The sequence below is a fragment of the Meriones unguiculatus genome, chromosome 2 (assembly GCF_030254825.1).
Source record: "Meriones unguiculatus strain TT.TT164.6M chromosome 2, Bangor_MerUng_6.1, whole genome shotgun sequence".
In the NCBI taxonomy this organism is placed as follows: Eukaryota; Metazoa; Chordata; class Mammalia; order Rodentia; family Muridae; genus Meriones; species Meriones unguiculatus.
The window spans coordinates 116,780,165-116,800,809 of NC_083350.1; the positions used below are offsets into that span (position 1 = coordinate 116,780,165).

Below are 20,645 nucleotides of genomic sequence, written 5' to 3' on the forward strand. Positions count from 1 at the left end.
GGAGGGGGAAGGTGAGGGCATCTATCTGTTTTTTTCAGCACTCCCCAGGTGACGCGTTCCCGATATTAAATGCACTTTTGAATGTCTGAAGCATTTTTTTTGTTTGTTTGTTTTGTTTTTTTTGTTTGTTTGTTTTCTGACTAAAATATCTAAGAAGTGTCCTGTGTTTGCTTTAGACCTAGGGACCCTTTGGAAAAGCAAAATTTGAGAAAAGCCTGGGTGATTATTTGTTGCAGTTGGTAATTCCTTAAGAAATATTCTTTCCATAGATCTGGATCTAATTTTGAGAGGTTTTCAGGAAACAAAGCCTCCTTCGGTGATAGCCCAGCAGTTGGACTCACCACGCTGGGCGATGACATTCTGTTTCTAACCTGCCCTTCCTTGAGATTCTTTTCCCAATTTAAATTTAGAAGCCTTTGCTGACTGCTGCCTCACAGTGCTTGGTAATTATGTGGTCTTTCCCTAGGCGGTTTAAGCAATTCATGCTTGGTCCCTGTCCTCATGCGGAGTGACTAATGGAGCTGATTACAGGAAGTGTGATGGAGCTGGCCATCAGAGAATTTTATCATGGATGAATTTGTCAAATAATGACAATCTGGCAGACATCTTGCCCACGCTCTGGCTTAGGTGACTCCTACCAGATCCTTCAGGATTTCTTTGTTGCTTTGGTTTCTCTAGGAACTTCAGTGACCTCTCCTATTGGAGGCCTTGTAGTATGAGTCCCCCGGGATGGAGTATACAGTATACCCTGGACTGTGGAGTTGAGTTTGGAGTTCCTGAATCAACCATGTGGGCTACTCACTGAACTCAAGTGGGAAAGCTATTCGTAGCAGAGGGAAAGAACAAACTGTCAGCAGGCAACAGCTGAGAAGCTGCAGGATAGTCCCTTGGTGCTGAAAAGGCACTAAGACGGCAAACCGCAACATGTGCTGTCACTGGTTTAGTGAAAGTTCTTGGGTCAGAAGTGCTTACTTTTGTGTATTGTGATGAGGCCAGAGGTCATCCCTCAGGTGTGTCCACCTTGTTTTTGGAGACAGTCTCTTACTGGCCTGAGGCTAGCCAATTTAACTAGGCTCGCTGACCAGAGAGCTCCAAGGACCTGCCTGCCATTGTCTCCCCTGCTCTGTGGGATTATAAGACCCCACCACTACAGCTGGCTTTTTTCATGGGTTTCGAGATTGAACTAGGTTCTTATGCTTTTTTCTTTTAACTGATTTTTTTTTTTTTTTTAGTCGGGTGGTGGTAGTACATGCCTTTAAATTCAGCACTCAGAGGCACAGGCAGGTGAGTTCGAGGCCAGCATGGTCTACAGAGCAAGTTCCAGGATAGCCAGGTCTGTATATGTACATGCATGTATGTATGTATGTATGTATGTGCCACAGCACTCACATGTAAGACAACTACATGGTGCTGGCTCTTTTCTTCTATGGCTTCTGGGGATCAAACACAGGTTATCAGGCTTTTATGGCAACTGCCTTTTCCCATTGATCTGTCTTATTGGTCTCATGCTCTCATGGTTTCTCGGTGCTTACTTTTGAGTATACATATCATAACGCAGTGTATATGAGTCTGAGGCCGGGTTCCAGCATCTAGTAAAGAATGGTACATAGTAAATGCCATGTTGCTGTTGGCTGAATGTAGGAAAGCCATTCATTTCCTTCTAATCATTTTAGCAGCCATGGACTTTAATATTCATTCTGTCCTCTAAAGACACACTTAAAACAATTTGATTTTGGTTTCATTCTAGGGAAAGTGTATGTTAGTTTGGCATTGAAGTGAAATCCCTCAAAAACACATTTTAGGCAAACTGAAAAGTTTTAAGCTATGCTAAGGGGGTTTGCAATTGGCACAGAGAAACACAGGTGAGGGATATTGGACAGGTGCCCTCGGGGCATTGTCCCTCTGAAGCTGCTGTGTTGTCCCAGACATGACTTTAAGGCTGGCATTTAGCACAAGCTTTCTTCTAGCTGCCTCTGTTTCTGGCTATCCACAAGGTCAATGCGTCCTCTACTAAAGCCCAAGTCGGTTAACAAAAAGAGTTGAAAGACAGCAACGATCAACAGGAAATAAAACATTTTTATTGAGTATCCATGTAATATGTTAAGTCATTTTTAACAACAACCGGAAAACTACCATGGGAGTCACTACACAAAGTGAAACAAAATTTAAACCACTTATCAAAAAATGAAGGGAAAACACAGCTAAAGGAGTTGGCTCGCGGGCCACGAGCCTTATGGCAGAAGAAAACACCCCAACATTTCTACAAGACACAGAGAAAACCCACACATAGAAACACTCAAGCAGGCAGTAAATATACACAAAGGCAACTAGGATCTTTCTAGGGCATCAGCTTCTAAAACTTTACACAGCATTGTCAGAAGGTATGTGTGGCTTATCAGAGGATGAATCTTGGTTCTAAAGCAGGTCCAGTCACCGGCTCATGAGAGATGACATAGTACCAACTAAATCTATGGTGACAATCCCACGTTGGCAGTGTTGCAAGAGAATGTGCTAATAGTACTGTGATGCAGGAAACAATGTCCCTCCAGCAGCTGGGAGCTGCTTCCTTGGAAATGTTGTTCCATTTTGTACAACTTAAATCAGGAGATGGAGAAATTAAATGTCAGTGTCTGGTATTTAAGGTGTTTTTAAAAGTCAACTCCTTCTGTTTGGTAGGACTTAGTCCCTTAAATAGGAAAGCACCTCATTTGAGTCTTCTGCTTAAACTGCTGTTTAATCTCATTTATGAGTGTGCATTTCCTATCATCATTTTTAATTTTTAAAAAGTGCTGTTCATCCACAAGAAAGGATGTTCTCCTTGTCCTGTGTGTCTGTCCTACTTCTAAAGAGTTTGCTGTGATGGAATGAAAGGCAAAGGGTTTGCCTCTTCTCTGATGAGGAAAGTATCATAACCAGGATTTGGATCCTGTGTTGTGCTGTGTGGGAGGAGGAACAGCTGACTCTGTGTTTAAAGTCTACCGACAGCCCTTTCTGGGATTCTCTTGAGTTTTGTCCAAAACATGGAGCTAAATCCTAAAGATCGCACATGAAGGCATGCTTAGCACTCCTCCATCTTGTTTTGCTATATTATGTGCAGACGTTCTCTCACATCAGAGCGTTGCTGTTCTGTGTGGCCTGCCGGTGAAATCAGGTGGCAATGTCAAGTGGGAGAAGAGACCAGAAGCGGGGATCGGTAGCAGGCCCACCTTCCTGAAGTGGCTGACTACCAGGGTGGAACAGACGTGGACTAGTGCACAGTGTTGACAAAATGCTGTGTGTTCTTCCCACCCCCTGCTCAATGTATCTTTCTGTCCTATGCATAGCTGTTTCAGTTCTGAATTGGTCCTTAGTAACGAGAACTGTTTGTGCTACACACACATCGGGCAGTGCAGTAAGAGGGAATGGCAGTATTGTTACAATATCACTACGGAATAAGTTGAGTGCTATCCACTGAGGAAACTACGTGTCTAAGCACACAGGGCAGTCACAGTGTTACACAGAGCAGTCCTTAAGACTCGTATGGAATGACTAGTAGCGTCGCAATAGTGCCATTTGCTACGGAATAACATTGAAAACATTTAAAAACTCCTCCTAAGTCAAGCATCTAGTGTACATAAGAGGTTGCTTCAGTTTGCTAGAACTTGTTCTTGGTTTCACCTTTGTTTAAAGGACAAATTAAAACTTAAGTAAAAAGAGCGTATAAAAAGATCACTAGCTGTCTGTTTTGGCTTAGTCGAAGTGCATTCAGAACTATGGCTAATTATTTGTATTTTTCATCTTTTGATGGGATTTACAATACTGTCTGTTTACCACAAAGTAATTTTGTGTAATAAGCACAGATTGCTGTGTTAAAAATATTCTGCATTCCTTCTAATCTGGTTTTGTATAATAAAATATTTTGTTACAAAGTCTCACGCGCATACCTTTGGAATCATTATTGGTGTGAAATCTGGATCAGAATTCACAGGTTGCACGCTTTATATAAATGTGATAATGGAGAGCTATTTTCTCTTTACATATCAGGCAGTATTTCAGAAATGCTGACTTCTCTCAGCTTCTCCTCCCCCACCCTAACCCCAAACAGAGGCATGCACCACACATAACACGCGTGTACACTTTCACACTTGCTCACGCACACACAGAGAACACCATTGTGATGCTATGCTAGATGCAGTTGTATGAACTCACTGACTCCAATTCATCGCTTTCTTGCATGTAAGAGTGAAGCCATGACGTTAGCTTTGCAGATACGTACAGACAGATGCGATTCTGGTTTGTGGCTTTGCTTCCTTGAGGTCAGCCTGGATGCTGCTCAGGTCATGCTATTTGCCTGTGAAAGAATTCTACAAAATGGGGTTTTCCCACCAAGGATGTAGTGTGAACGAATCTTGGTACTCAAATAATTGAATAGAAAGCTCAGGTTTAAGTTGTCCTTTAAGATGTCAGTTTAACTGTACTAGTGCCTTTCAAATTGATATTTTTCCTGGAATGCAGACGATACTATATTTCCCATATAATATATTATCAGCTCTCCTATATCTCAGTCAATTTACATAGTTTAAAATAGAACATCTTATTAAAAACATCTAGATATACACAGGTTAGGAAACGCTTACAACATACAAATACACAAACTAGAAATAAATCTTTAGCATACTGGTATATACAACAGTGTGATACAATACATAATTTCAGTCATGCTCTATCTACACATCATATTGCTTAAAAGAAGAGTAGATTTGGAGGGCAGTGGTATGATGAAGGGCATAGGGCATCTCTACACTTAAATTTGTGCAAATGAAAACAGGATCTGAAGTACCACTGAATTGTATTAGGAATGCATGGCTGGAAACTGAAAGGACCCATATTACTGAGGTATTTACAGATACTGGCTAAAGAGCACTATGTGGGCAAATGCAGAAAGGCTTCTTTTTCCCTTTACTTCTTGACAGCCAGCATGGCATCAACCTCTTCCTCTACCTGGAGAGTGTGCCACTGGGCGATGGGTCGCCGGGGGTTGGCCAGCATGTCTGACCAGTGTCGCAGCTCCGCGCCGGTGCTGTTGTAGCCCACAAAGACTTTGCCGATGGCATCATTCTTGCCAATCTTGTCATAGTCCAAAACAGTTACCACCACTTGCACTTTCTGAAAGAGGACACAAAAAATGCACACGCATCAGCCAGTCCTACAGAGAGAGCCCTTGGGATACACAAGAGGTTCCGTGGGAAGCCAAGGAATGAGAACGGAGAATCCATTCCTAACCACCAAGATGAGGCTCAAAGTACTTGACTACTCTGGAAGCTAAAGCTCAGTTTTTTGTTTGTTTTTTTTATTTTATTTATTTATTTTTTTTAGTATTAGTTACAGTTTGTTAACTTTGTATCTCTGCTGTATCCCACTCCCTCTTTCCCTCCAATCCCACCCTCCCTCATCTCCTCTCCTCCCTGCCCCTTTCCAAGTCCACTGATAAGGGAGAACCTCCTCCCCTTCCATCTGACACTGCTTTATCAGGTGTCTTCAGGACTGGCTGCAAAGTCCTTTTCTGTGGCCTAGCAAGGCTGCTTCTCCCAGGGGGGTTGGGTTCGGGGGGAAGTCAAAGAGCTCGCCATCGAGTCCCTGTTCCCCTTATTAGGGTACCCACTTGGATACTGAGCTACCAAAAGCTACATCTGAGCAGGGGCTCTAGGTTGCATCCATACATGGTCCTTGTTTGGAGAAACAGTCTCATAAAAGACCCCTGTGCCCGGATATATTCGGTCCTTGTGGAACTCCTGTCCTCTCCAGGTTGTATTAACTCCCCCCCCCCTTTTTTTTTTTTTGGTTCCCTGCATTCTGCCAGAGGTTTGGTATAAGTCTTAATATCTGTTTTGATACACTTTCAGCCCAGTTTTTATTGCTCTGTCTCTACATATTTGTGGCCGTCACTACCTTCATCATCGTCATCATCATCGTATTACTTTTTGTTGGGGTGGGGTTCGTGTCTCATGTTCTTCATACTGGCTTCAAGCTCACTATGTAGCTGAGGATGACCTTGAATTCCTGATCCTCTAGTTTCTATCTCACAAGTGTTGAGATTACAGGTGTGTGTCATCATGCCTGGTCATCACCTTAATGTATACATTAATTTATGTTATATAACTTTACAGGAGAAATAATTCAGTGATTTCTCTCCATAGATCCTATTAGTATTTCTGTTGTACAGATACAGACACTGGAGGCTCACAAAAGTTTTACAGCCTGTCTGAGATCACACAAGGAATGGTTGAGTTGGTTTCTAGACTCTTTGCTGTTACCTACCGCGCCAAACTACCTATGGGAAGTTGTGACATTGCTTTATGTGTTTCATCTATGCGTGTTCTGGCATTAGGACTTGGGTCATTCTCTTTTGCCGATGGCTGCTGTTCCTGTTAAAACTTTCTGAGTAATCATGAATTATGATCTCATTTCAAGAGGTGACAGCCAGCACTTTATGTAAAACTAAAAGGATTTGACCAAATCATATAACTGTGACCATAAAGTATAGCAATTCAGTAAAAATCCTTTAAAAAGGCAATAACTAAATAAAATATGCTTTTTCCTTGAGTATGATTTTTTTTAATGAGTACTAATTAGTAACTACTGTGTATCTGGCATTGATATTAAATGGGCATTACCTTAAGACACGAATTGTTTTTCTGGGATTCCATCAGATTGTGAGGGTTTATTTAATAGCTCCCTCTCTTGGACTGACTGAATTAATAAAAACAAATTCATATTATTATAGTATAAAAGATCCACCCTCTAAAGAATGTCTCAATCTTACTTCCTAAGTAATGAATTTGATTACTCGGAATATGTGATGGCCCTGATTTAGACACTGGGCATAGAAATAAAATATTAAATAAAGTAGCTCTATCAATTTGTAGCCAGCATCAAAGAGAAGAAAAATATAATGAAAGCAAAGCTTAGGTGGATTTTGATTCTGAGAACTGAGCTGCTCTGTCAGCGTGTTGAGAGATATCATTGAGGTACATCATTGGAACAGCAAAAAACAATTACTTCTTTTTAAAGAAGTAATTTCCTTATTACATTTATTTATTCCGTGTGTGTGTATGTGTCTGTGCACATGTGTGCAGGCATGTGTGGCATGGCATGTGCATTGCATATGTGGAGATCAGAGGACGACTTGCAAAAGTCGATTCTCTCCTACCACATGGGTCCTGAGCATCAATCTCAGATCATGATGATTGGCAGCAAGTGTCTTTACCCACTTAGCCATCTCACAGGCCCAACAATCATTTCTGAAGGTGGAATTTACAATGCAAAAATGTAGCACCATTTTCTGTGTGCAGCCTTGCTAGGCTGGGGATATGGCTTAGTGGTAGTTGGTTCATCCCCTGTACCACAAATAAATAAAATAAGTAAATGACCTATTTACTAGGTAGTGTGTGGGAGCAAGGGCAAGATGGTATTTGTGACTTTGATTCTCAGATCTTGTCCCAAGCAAATGTGCCATGATGGAGGCATAATGATTGCACATTATGTGCAAACATAATGGACTTTTCAGAGTTAGGACAAACTTGATCATGTTACTGAGGAGGTGATAGATTGGGATGCCCAATGGATTTGTTTTGCAGCTGCCTCCCTCTTTTCTTTCGGCACTTTTTGATGAAGGTGGTGAAGACATTTTTTGAATGCTTTTTGAAATTAGCATAATTTGCTTCCTTCACAAAAGTTTCAGGGGGATTGAGATAGATTGAAGACAGGTACATACTCTTACAGTCTCACCCTAAGAGAACACTAAACCCCTCTGTTAGCAGGCAAAACACTATACTCTTCAGGGCAAAGGTTCTCAACCTGTGGGTTAACACTCCTTTGGGAGTCGAATGACCCTTTCACGGGGGTCACATATCAGATATCCTGCATATTAGGTATTTACCTTATGATTCATAAAAATTGCAGTTATGAAGTAGCAACCAAAATAATTTTATGGTTGGGGGTCACCACAACATGAGGGGCTGTATTAGGAAGGTTAAGGTTAAGAACCACTGCTTTAGGCAAATACTGGGAAAACAGCATTCTGGGGGGGAGAGAGAGAGAGAGAGAGAGAAGGCAGCATGCAGCCACTGGGTGTTTTCTATTTCCAAATCCAATCTGCTTCATGTCAGGTTCAGGTCCTCTTACCTCTAAAATGCTACCCCAAATCACACATTCACACATTTTATTTTCTTTTTAATATGCCTCCCTTTCAGTATATTTCTACTTTCTGAATTTCATAGGTAAAATGTATTTTTATTGGTATGGGATTATAGTCCAAAGAAATAAGTTTTTAAGAAGATTTTTTTTTTAACCTCAGCTTTGTATTGTTTTGTGGAATTAAAGAACAAAATGCCAGGGGGTGTTAGTTTTCGCAGGAATAAGGTCTTAGAACTCAAAAAAGTTTACTGAGCAGGTATTGCAAAATAAATTATGGTAGAAAACGGATGTTTTAAAGATTTGCCTGAAGGTCTGAAGTCCTCACAGGTTTAGACTACTGATCAAGCAGTGACTGGGGACAGGGAAACGGTACCATTTACTGATCTAACAGATGTTGAAAATAAGTAAGTACATACAATTTCCTACATGTGAAAGTGGGTGTGAGCTAGCTTATGTAAACACCACGGGCCAATGCCAGCAGGTGGGATCCTGAGTATTTTTTCTCTGAAGAAGCATAGTGCTTTTTGTAGCCTGGGAGTACACAGGCACGTTCACTCTCTCTTGGCTTTTGGGTTCCATAGACAAATTTATTGACGTAGCAAAGTGGTTCTGTTGCTTTTCTATTTTCTGCCTTATTTCTGCTCAGCAGAAGGCAGCTAGCTGTTGCAGCTAATGAATCAGCATCTCACAGGCTGTGTATCTTACTATGTCCTGGTTGGTGGAGCTCAGGCATGGGCCAGTTCTAATGAAGGCACGGGCACCAATGCCTCACAGGGTCTATGCTTGTCCTTCATGTGATCTGAAGGCATGAGACTGAGCGGAAGGACAAACTCTACCTGGATTTGCTCGAAGGGAACTTCAAAGCTGAAGGACTCATTGTAGTAGGGGTTAAGCGTGTTCTTCTTAATTGTTGTCTTTTTCTTCTTCAGCCTCTTGCCATTCTGCATCAGGTGAATCTTCACATAAGGATCTGAAAAGCAAGTACAGGAACATTAGGACATGTGTTTTATTTTAGCTAGAATGTTTTATTACATTTTGCTTTTTTTTTTTAAACAGTGTTCTGCCTGCATGCCAGAAGAGGGCACCAGATCTAACTGTAGATGGTTATAAGCCACCATTTGGTTGCTTGGAATTGAACTCAAGACCTTTGGAAGAACAGCCAATGTTCTTAACCTCTGGGCCATCTCTCCAGCCCCTCAGTTTGCTTGATGGGGCACAAGCCTCCGTGTGCACACTTTGGGAGGTCAAAGGACAACTCATGGGAATCTGTTCTCTTCGTCTACCATGTGGGTCTGAGGGATCAAACTCAGGTTTGGCAGCAGGTACTTTCACTTTCTGAAGCTTCTTGCTTTTCAGAGCCATGTGTTTAGATCTTAAATTATCTCAGGAAAGGACTGAGCCCCAACAGGTAAATGGTTAATTAGCTTCTAGTTAATATGTTGTAAAGCATCAAGCGCCTTTTACTGAGAGGTTTTAAGTGAGCTCTGCAGCAGGGCTATTGTCATGCTTGCTGAATTTCATAGTTCCATTTGGAAGGGAAGTGGTGAGCTGGGAAACCAGCTCTTTGGGGGGAAATGTCTTGACACGTAGCATTTGCAGATTTCTGTGGTGTAAGAAAATGGGCTCACCATGGCCCATTTTAAGCCACAAACAGACTAACAACTGGCTTGTAAAGTCTCTGGGAATTTAGCAATTGGCTTTTGTGAGCTGTTAGAGGGCTTGGCTGTAGCTTTCTTGAGAAGAAAGCTTGACAGAGAGAGGACAGAGGGGCCACTTTGTTCATTTATTTATTCACTGACAAAGAGAGCACTGGTTGAGGGTCTAAGATGTGTCGGGCCCTCTTATTACTGATAGGAATAGCAATGAACACAACAGATCTTCTCTGTTTTCATGACTAGATCTCAGAAGTGTGGGGGTATAGCTACTAAGCTTTTTTTTTTATTTAATTTTTTTTTAGTTACATTTTGTTAACGCTGTGTCCCAGCTGTATCCCGCTCCCTCATTCGCTACTAAGGTTTTAGAGAAAGAAGATTCATGTGAAATTAGAAGTTGAGGAACACAGTGCAAGGGAGGAGCTGAGCCAAGATCTGATGGAAAACAGTAGCGATGGTAGAGTACGTGATAACACAGGAACAGGAGTGATCAAAATTGCTCAAAGACCTCTCTAGGGAGAGGCTTGAATGGGAGGGCTGAGGAAGAGAAGCCCATGCTTGTTTGTACTGGAACTCTCTGTCTCAAGTGTGTGTGTGTGTGTGTGAGAGAGAGAGAGAGAGAGCCTTCCTAGGTTCACAATAGCTTCCTTCATACCCACAGAGGTGATGAGAAAAGGGGTGGGATGATTCTGAGCATTTTTCCTCAAGCCTCATCAGGCAAAGGTAAAGTAAGAAGCCAGTCACTAGAAAGGCAAGGCAGGAGTGACTTACAGCTTTCATTACTAATAGATGAATGACACACCTTTCACCTCCTAAGAAAACATGACGGAAGGGAGAATCTCTCTGCTGTTTTTCTTATGCATATATAATGCAAGTTCATTATAGAAGAATTCCAGAAGGCAGTGATAAAAAGAAAAAGATTAGGATCATCTAAAATAACTACTGCTAAGCCTTTCAAATTTTCTCTCTCCTTTCAGAACTCGAGTTGGGAGAAATATTACAGGCAATCTAAAGCCCACATAGTTTTAGAAAGCTGCAGGTGAAAAGGTTGTTTTTATCTGCCCCTCGCTGTACCTCAGTAGGTGGACAGGAACTGTCTCTGTTAATTCACCATTTTATGGAAACAGTCTGGCACATGATGCAAATTCTGGGGGGTACTTGTGCATGCTGTGGATTTGTTATGGCACCCAGCTGCATTCTACTCCACCCCCCCAGTCACTTCTTTGTCGTTGCTGAATGAACAAGGGGAAGGTAGTCAGGACCTCACAATGTAGATTTCTTTCTCTTGACCCTGTCTTCATCCCAGTGCCCCAAAGCCTACGAATTTGGATGTATGTAGATTGTGGACTTTGGCTTCTTTGTTTTCTCCTGGCTTCTCTACTTCCATCCTCTCCTTGCCTGCCTTGACTCCCACGCCTTCTCCACTTTCTTACTGCACTCAAGTCTTGAATTCCGATCCCGCTGCAGATAGCTCTAATCCCTCCTTTATCTCTTCAGTGACTTCTCTAGGATTAAGCCTTCTTTGATTCTCAGACTCCTTGCTGAGGCCTCTAAATCGGAAAGCTGTGTAGTGAGTCATACCTATGCTTTCAGGACACATTTTTTTTTTTTAAGCAAAAATCACCTCGCCCACAAAATAGGCCCCTGTCTGATTACATTTGTTCTGTTTCAGGAGCTATTCTGCAAAGCAAATCCTTGTCAGCTCTCAGTGTCCTGGTGTCTTAAAAGTCCAGATGATGATGTCATAAGATACAATTTTATGGAAATGATACAGTACGCTGTAATGCATGTTGGGGGTTGGCCTGGTGTTATGTATTCAAATGGTGATTTCAGTGCCTTGAGATCTGGTTACCGCCCTGCCTTAGGCATTGTTAGTAATGTTAAACTATCTCCTGTACCCATGTGATAAGAAGAAATGTTCACCAATTATCTCCAATTGGCTGATTGAAAGGTCTACACTTTGGCAGTGCAGAAGGTGGTAGGCATGGGGACAGGAAGACCTTGGGAAAGAGACAGGTACAGGAGGAGGAAGAAAGAGGAAGCCACCATCATCGGTTAGTGTAGGAGAAGCACATGCCTGATTGGCATGGATGGAGAAAATTGGCCCAAATGAAGGACATCAGCAAGTATTTGGGAATTATGGGTGGGAGGTTGCCCAGATAGGAAGAATTAAAGGGGATGGGATGGGATGGGGACTTAGACGTGATAAGGATAGTTTAGAGGGTTAGTATCTGCACCGCTCCACATGGAATAAGGCTAGTCTAAAATCTATCAGGTGTCTGTGTCTGTGATTGTGATAGCAGATTAGATAATACCACTGTAATAATTATAATGTTATTAGCCGTCCCTTTAATTTAACAGCAACAAATGGGTCTTAATAATGTGGGTTTTCCTGAGTTCTGCAGCTAGACACTAGGAACATTCCTTGGAGGTCTGGAAACATGTAAATACTGTGGGGAATTATGCAAGCACTGAAATTGAGCTACCCCACCCCCAGGCACTCTGTGTCCCTGTGGCTTGTGGATTCCTCCAGTTCCTAGCAGCAAGTACCCGTGGACATCTTTCTCATCTGAAATCTGGCAACCTTTCTTCAACAGCATCTAATAATGCCTGCTGCCACCCAAATAGGCACAGGACAGAGAGATATGGCATGCCTTTCATTTGTTTAATTTGCATTTTAAAATACTAGCCTATTGTGGTTAAAACTTGGGATAAAAAAAAAAAGACCTTTTTGTCTGATCTCTAATTTCTAACGATCTCTGGCTGCTACTTAAACAAAAAAAGAGACTGGGGACCAGCATCAGGAAAACCTGATGACCTGAATTCTCTTTCCAGAACCCACAGGAAGAGAAAAGGAGAGAAGTTGTCCTCTGATCTTCACATGTGCTTCATGGTGAGTACAGCTGTGCCTGTACTCACACGTACATAACACACACACACACACACACACACACACACACACACACACACACACAGAGAGAAGAACGAGAAACTATAAAGGACTCTGCTCAGTGAAACAGTCATGAGATCTCCATGGCCTGGTGGCCTGGGTCATTGTCAGGTCTCTCATTTGCTTTTGTTTTTCTTGTTGGAAATCATGTTGGCTGGACTTTATCTCCTCTCTGTCAAAAGAGCTACTGTGACGTAGAGGTTTTTCAGCGTACTCCAGTGAGACCAGTCTCAAACCTACATGTTGACAAACCTTTCTAATATACCAGATTAACGTTTGTGTCCCTGTTCACGATTATGGTAGGCAGAATAATAACTCTTACAAAGACACAACATTCCAATCTTGAGAACCTGCGAATATGTTGTATGGCAAAATGGACTTGGCAAATATGATTAAAGCAAAGACTTTCAAATGAGGTCAGTGTGGTGTTTCCAGAAAGGCCCATTCTTTTCGTATACTCCTTCATGTTTTCCTTTGGTTAGTCATTCTTAACCCATTGTTACCACTTAGGCCTAGAAACTCCATCTGTGATCATTGATTTCAAACCATCCTTTATGTGGTTGCTAAAGCTACGTGTGAGAACATCACCATCTTTAGTGGTGCCCCACCAGTTTGGTCCACCCTAGCATTGGCTTTACCTCTCATCTCTGCTGCTCAGGGTTCCTTACATGGAGCTTTAAATGCCATGGCTTTGGGCCTCCTGTTCTATTCTGTGATGCCCTTTCTTTGCTCATGCTAACTTTGGCTTAAAAGTCACCTCTTCCCTGAAGATTTTCCCGAGTGTTCATTTCTAGAGAATGAACCATCAGTACCTTCTCAATCAGCAGATATCCTCTTTGCCTGAAGCCTTTTCCTTGCATTCCCCTTCCCCTTTCCAGTACTGGAAGATTTCTGTGCCACTTGAATAACATAAAAACAGTCTTCTTTTGGGAAAATGTGGTTTTGAATAAAGAACTGTATCTTAAGTGATGAACTTTGGGAAGGCTAACTACTGCTAAGATTGGAATTTCTCTATTACTATTCTATACTCTCCCTTAAAACCCCAGAACATTGCTACCCCTTTCTACCCTGAGGCAATTCAAATGTCAGTTTTTGCTAACTTTAATAGAAACATAATGGTCAAACAGCTTGTTGTAAGCAATGAGATATAAAGGAGCCACTAACGGCCTTTTGTATTTATACTGAGGACTAGAAAGTGGCAGTTCAAAGCCGAATAAAGCACCATGCCTGCCGTTTTAATTCTAACAATTTTGCATAATGATACTGTCTTCTTTCTTAACTACCACAGTGACCGTGGGCCCTGGTGACCATGGCCTTCTATTTCAAAGACTTCTCTCAGTAAGAATTAGCCTCGTTGCAGCTGCTTTGTTTAATGCCATCTGAGCTTGTACCCAGCTTCTGAGTATCTTCAGATATTATTCCTTTTATCCTTTTTTCTTTAGGTAATGTTCACTGAATTCAACTTACATTACTGAATGAAGAATGTGACAGTAATATTAGATAGGGCTCTAGTGATTGAACAAGTATTTCTAAATAGTTCAAATAAGAAGGTCCCTTATAGGCTTTATAAGATAGAAAGGTCTAGAAAAAATTGGGGCTTTGTGGCAGGATAGCGAATATTCCCTGAAAATTTTTCCTTACTTACTTTTGAGTAATAGAACCCTGAAGTTTAAAGTGAGAACAACTTACCCTGCTACACCCATTTGCTCTAAATCGTCTCTGAGCCACTGTGGCTGGTTGACCACCTCCTGATTCTTGGAGGTGATGTAAGGAACTTCCATAGCATATCTCCCAACCTGTGGTTCTCAATTTGGGGGAACTTCTGGCAAAGTCTGAATACATTTATCATGTCACCATAGGGAAAAGGAGAGGTGCTATGAAGACTTAGGGGATCAGGGCAGGGATTATGCTAAAACATCCTACAACATACGGGATAGCCCACAATAAGCATGTCTGTATTCCAGCCAGATCACACAGACCTAGAAGATCTTTGGATGTGATCTCTTGACAGAACAGCCATGTTTTGAATCAAAATTTCTCTACAATGAAGTTTAAAATATCAATAGACATGAGATTGGTAAACACCACCATAGAATCCACTCTTGCCCTCTACATCTTTTTGCTTTAAGACACAGGCGGGATGAGTGTGTAGGGTAGCTGCCTTGACCATGCTTCATCAAGGCCAAGATAGCAGTATAATGGCACAGTAGGATGACAAGGTAGGAAGACCCTTCATCCTTCTCCCAAACTACCTACCTGTCATGGCCACACTCCTATGTGTAGATGGTAAGGAAGATAGACATTGGAAAAGCTTGTTTTTTTGTCTTGTACTTGGGTTACCCTTATCAGTGATGTCAGCAGGCTCCAACTTTGCTCATATCTTTGCTGTCTTTTCTGTGGTGTCAGTTTTAAAATAACACATGGCAGCCTTGCTGGGGCCTTTCTAGTTTTCTAGTTCTGAATAAAAATAACAGCACCACTGCATCTCATATGATCACAAAATACTTTTTTTTCAAGGAAAAAGAGTCTATACACAGCGTTATGAAGAAAGCCCAAGTTTACTCTGATTGGATAGCATAGGCAAAATGCTTGTTCTAGAAGCCCTAAATGGGATAAGCCAGGTGAGCTCAGGTCTAAGCTCTAGGTTCCTCTTGAAATGAATAAGGAGGAAGGGCCAAGTTGACTTTTGGAGGTGGATGTAGGATTTTCTCCATTCAAAGTTCACCATTAAGAGGAGGAGAAAGATGGGAGAGAGCCAGCAGATGCTTATGGAGTTTTCAGTGATGGCCTCTGCCTCAACTTGGAAATGTAGACATGGTTATTTGTCAAGAGACATTTCTCATATTCAAGCAGGTTCCCAGGAATGAACCATCAAGTACTTGTCTAACGTGGCCAAGAAATAGGAGAGACTGTGGAGTTTGACATAGTAAACTTAGAATTCAGCATTTCTTTGCCAAGTGCAGGTTTTTCTTTTCTTCTGCACTTTTTGAGTAAACATCGTTATATCAGTAAGCCAATTGTTTAACAGTACACATATAATTAAAGAGTAATCAGGTTCAGAGAACTAACAGTTTTCATTCCTATCATTGGCAGTTTCAGCATATTTATGTGAGGGGATCTTTATAAATAATTTCTAAGCATTTGGGGAAGACTATAAGACTTCATGAGTCTCTATAGTTTAAGATGTCTGTGTAGATTAAAATGTCCCCTACAATGCTATAGCAAGATTGTAACATTAAAAATATATTCTGAGAAAATTTTCCATGTGAGCATACAATTTAAAAACGAGTTTACATTACCTAACTGCAATACTTACTAGGAGAAAACAACATTATCCCAGCGACTACCACAGAGAAAACCAACCCCATTCTAACGAGACAGATCAGAGAAGAGCAAAGGCTGATTTAATTCGTTAATGGTGGCGGCACACTTTGAAGAGGCAAAAATCATAAAGGCAAAATGCTATTATGAATTAAATGGAAGGCATTTTTTTTTTCAAATGGTGGTGGTGGAAACCACCAAATTCCAAGTATCACTGAGGCCCATCTAATGATTTCTATGTGACTGCAAGTTTCTTGAGTAACTATGTGAGAATGCATAGACACAAACTAGAGGAGAGGGAAGAGGGCAGAGAGACGGGGATGGGGTGAGAGGGGAAGTGGGGGTAGGGGAAGGGGCTAGCAGGGAAAGATTTCACAAGTGAGGCATGTTATGTGAAATAAGAGAGCTGTGTGCATGTAGGGCTCCGTTCCTAGGAGAGAAAGAAGTGCATTATGTTGGAATGATCTGTTTTTTTTTCTTTTCAGTTTTTATAGATTAGTTCTTCTATAACTCCAGCTTATTTCTCTTGTACTTAGGAAAATCTCTCATGAGTAGATAAAGTTGTAATTATGTTTGATGCTTTCTGGATGGCTTCAAAGAGTTCGGTGGAATGGCCAAGGATAAACTGTTTGTATGAGCTGACTAACTGAAATTCAAAACAGAAATGGTCAAATGATTCAGTAAGGAAAACAAAATACCAAACAACACATTTGGCTGGAAACTTCCCCCTTGGGGAGACTTTGGCTTGGCCTTTTGTAGCAGAGGGAAAGGCCCTTAGTGGGACACTGCCTTTGAAAAAAGCCTGAACATTTCCACTTGATAAAAATCCATGGGTGATACGGCCACTTGGGGACACGTCTGGGATTTTTAAGTATATGCAACTTGACAAATGGATGCAAGTTGGTATCTTCATAAAGACAACTTCCACGCAATGCAAACAAGAAGAAAGGGAGACAGCTGAGCTGCCTCACTCGCCTTATGCCTAATGATAGGTTTTCATTCAAGTGTCATCTGATTCTTACAATGCATCAGCTAGTTCCAGGCCTCACTAAATTTCCATTCCTTGCATGTACTTGCTTCAAAATATCCGCTCATTTTCTAAACCTCTGCCATCTATGCATTAGGAAGTTTTGGACTGAAATGCCTTTTTGGGATGGTTGAGGGAAAGATCTGGAAAGGCTCTGAGTGTTCTAGAACTCAGTGCACCTCTGGGCAGTTGGTGTAGGAGGTGAGGTAAGAGCTGCTGAGCTTGGTTTGTGGATGGGGTCTTAGAGCTCATTCTTTAGCTTCGGAAAGGAAACATTTATGTTGCAGGGAGTTGCTTTCTCTACACTCCCTCTCTGTGTCCTTGAGGACCTTTCTGAGCCCATGGACCCAGAAGAGGATGAACAATGCAGTGTTTTGTTTCTTCATTAGAAAAAGGGACATTAAAACACATTCATAGTACTACTGGCAACTCATAGATCCCAACTCTGGTCTGAGGCTTTGGAGAATGAATAATGCATGCCTTGTATAGAAAAGAATTGTCACTCTGGCTGGCCTATTATTAAGTTTTATTTTTTTTATTTGAATGCTGTCCTTTGAGAGAGAGAGAGAGAGAGAGAGAGAGAGAGAGAGAGATTTCATTTGGTTCATCAATGGCTAAATATGGTTCTCTTTTATAAAGCAGTATGACTCTGGAATCAGCTTGGATTCTTTTCATTGAGAAGATAGCTTCTTTCTACCTTCATGCTCCAATTTCTTCATAATATGAGAAGGAAAAAATAAACCATGGCTTCAGTATAGTACTGGATATCATATAAAGGGAAATGACATGGAGCAATATCATTCTGTGTTAATTTTACTGCTTCCTATGAAGTGAATTTGTAAAAAAAGTCAATCACCACCCAGTATTTCAGATCTTAGTAAAAACTACACTTATGATTTTTTTCGCACACTTATCTCTCGAGGATTTACATTACATAAGAAGGCTAGTGCCTTCTGGAGAAATGTGGAGAGGGTGGGTCATTAAAGTTCTTATTTAGAAAAATTGAGCCATATGTGGTGGCACACGCTTTTAAGTCCCAAAACTCAGGCGACATAGGCAGGCTTGTCTCTGAGTTCAAGGCCAGCCTGGGCTACAGAGTGAATTCCAAAAGAACTAGGGCAACATAGAGATATCCTGTCTCCTGTTCCCTCCAAGAAAGACAGAAAAAAACAATTGGTTCCCATGAAATGGGTTAAATCCTGGTGAGATTCCAGAATCACATGGTAAGTGGCTATAGGGATAGGCTGGAGGACTGGATGCTAGGGCTGGCTTCATTCTATATTTTCCATTCTCTTGACTCACAGGCATTCTCTCACGCTGACAACATGTTACCTTGATGACTTTGGGGCTAAGGTAGCTTAAGTGTAATCGAGTTTTCTTGATCTTTCCACCTTTTTGTGGCACAGAATTCATTCATGCAGTCACCCACTCACTCACTGCCTGTGATGTTCTGGTTATTACCGTTCAGCGAGTGACTGTTCAGTATTGTGCTCCCAGGCTTGAAGTGGAGCCCACCACACAGTGGAGAACAAGAAAGCCTTTGCTGGGTGACATATACACCAATAAACAACCAATGGCCGGGGACTGCGTGTTAGGATGTATAGAAAATTATGGAGTTAAGTTTGTCCTGTAAAGCACTTCCAGTGTGGTTGGTAAGAGAAGAGACGAGTCCTTGGAAAGCCAAGTTCAAGTCAGTATATTTCTATTGTGGAAGAGAGAACGCTGTGAGAGGAATTCCAAGCTGGCAGATTCCTTTCACTCCATGGGAATAATTTGAATCTGGAAGTGTATACTTAGTGAGTCTAAGCGAGTAGGATGGATAATGAGAGCTAAACTTTTGCTGATTCCCAAACCCATCAGTTTTCATATTTTCTGCTTCCACATACAGATGTGCAGCATCATCAAACACAAGCACAGTGACGTTTGAACTGTGCTTAGGATTATGTGGAGAGCAAAGGCTGTTACTGGGTGGACAGTCTTTCTTTGAACTTGTTTTCTCCCTCAATCTTTTCTACCCTTCTGGCTCATAATGGAAATCCAGGATTACCTTGAAGTGATTTTCGCAAATGGGAAGTTCATGTACTTTAAGGTGGTTTCGGTGAAATGGAATTCTACATAGTAGCTAGAATTTGTGAAACACAGGATTAAACTACTTAGGGAAGGGTTGAAAGTTCCAAATTAAAACCACAGTACGTGGTTTTATGTATTTCTTATTTTTTATAATTTCTATTTTATATCTTAACATATAAGCATCTTAATGACCAAGGAATCCAGTTTTAGATTAGACTTTTCATATGCTACTGAGTTTCCAGTGGAACCAGTGACATGGATGGAGTTTGCTTGGGGCCCTGTCCTGTCCCAATTCTCTTCTTAAAGGGAGCTCCAGAATACACTGTAGCAAGTTTTACATATACACGTGGGAAACCTCTGCCAGCCTGCCCAAGCTCCATTTCCTCTGCTTCCTAACCGTCTCTCTGACCCTAGGACACCTTCCTAGGGTCTTCTGTCTCCTCCTCTGCACCACCCAAAACATCTTTAGTCACGATCAGTTCTAACACCCTTTCTTCATGGGACTGTTGTGACTGCTCACTGCAAACCAGCATCACCTTTTAAAATCCCCACAAAAAACAGTTCTAGAGTGAAGGCTATCGGCACTGCTGGGACTTCTGTGCCACCACCCTGTCAGAGCTGTCTCTGCAAACCTCAGAGGGATAGCTTCCACACTGGACACAGATACGTGGCTAATGGGAGCTGGTGAAAACAAATGTTTCATCTAATAGCTCCTTCTCTGAGACGCTCATCAGGGATACTTTAGTAGCTATGGCTGCATACTGACTAGAACTTGGATAAAAACTACCAGCTGGCTAATTGTAGGGAGTTAATGTCTCTGACTAGACTTTCTAGAGGATTTTTGTCACAAACAGAAGCATTATTTGTGCTACGGCACGACCCTGACTTTTGAGAAGTTTGCTTGAGCGAAGCAGGTCCACAGCTTATTACATTCCATTAAAACAATGACGCAGCATCTCTGGACAAGACAGCATTAATGGTTTCCACTCAATCACTGGCAGCTAGGCACCATGAGTTCTTTGGAAGAAGAAATAAAGCTTTCATATTAAATAAAAGATGGTCCCTATTTGTAAACCAAATTATCTAATGAAAGGCTGAGGAATGTTTGGTTGTTTTGCTGTTGTTGTTTTCAATAACTGTGGTGTAGCTGGGATTAGAACATTCTCTACACAGCCTTCACAGTGAAGCGCTTGCTAGGGTTGCTAAGTGCTCAGCACCCTCCTCCCTAGCAGTGAGGACCAGACAAGGAAGGAGGACTCTCAAACAAGCTCTCAGTTTTTCTTGGGGAAAAAAAAAAATCTATGCAAGAGAGCGCTGAGCAGATTAATTGAGTAGAATTGTTTAGCAGAGGCAGAGGTCTGACTTTGAACCTTGTCCAGAATGATTCTGGGTGATTAGGATTCCAAATCTGCTTTCAAAGGGGCTAATTTTTACCCTGCCGAGCTAGATG

The 20,645-nt window shown here is 41.6% G+C and overlaps 1 protein-coding gene across 3 annotated transcripts in view; it reads right to left on the reverse strand.

Annotated features, from left to right (window-relative positions):
• Positions 1-2,056: 2,056 nt before the first annotated feature.
• Syt1 (synaptotagmin 1) overlaps positions 2,057-20,645 on the reverse strand; it is a 551,311-nt gene continuing 532,722 nt past the window's right edge. For all 3 annotated transcript variants that reach the window (XM_060378023.1, XM_060378024.1, XM_060378022.1), the window contains 2 exons: positions 9,012-9,145; positions 2,057-5,145 (listed from right to left, as the gene is read on the reverse strand). In XM_060378023.1, the coding sequence (XP_060234006.1) occupies positions 4,939-5,145; positions 9,012-9,145 (341 nt within the window). In that variant the 3' untranslated portion in view covers positions 2,057-4,938. The remainder of the gene's footprint in view (positions 5,146-9,011; positions 9,146-20,645) is intronic.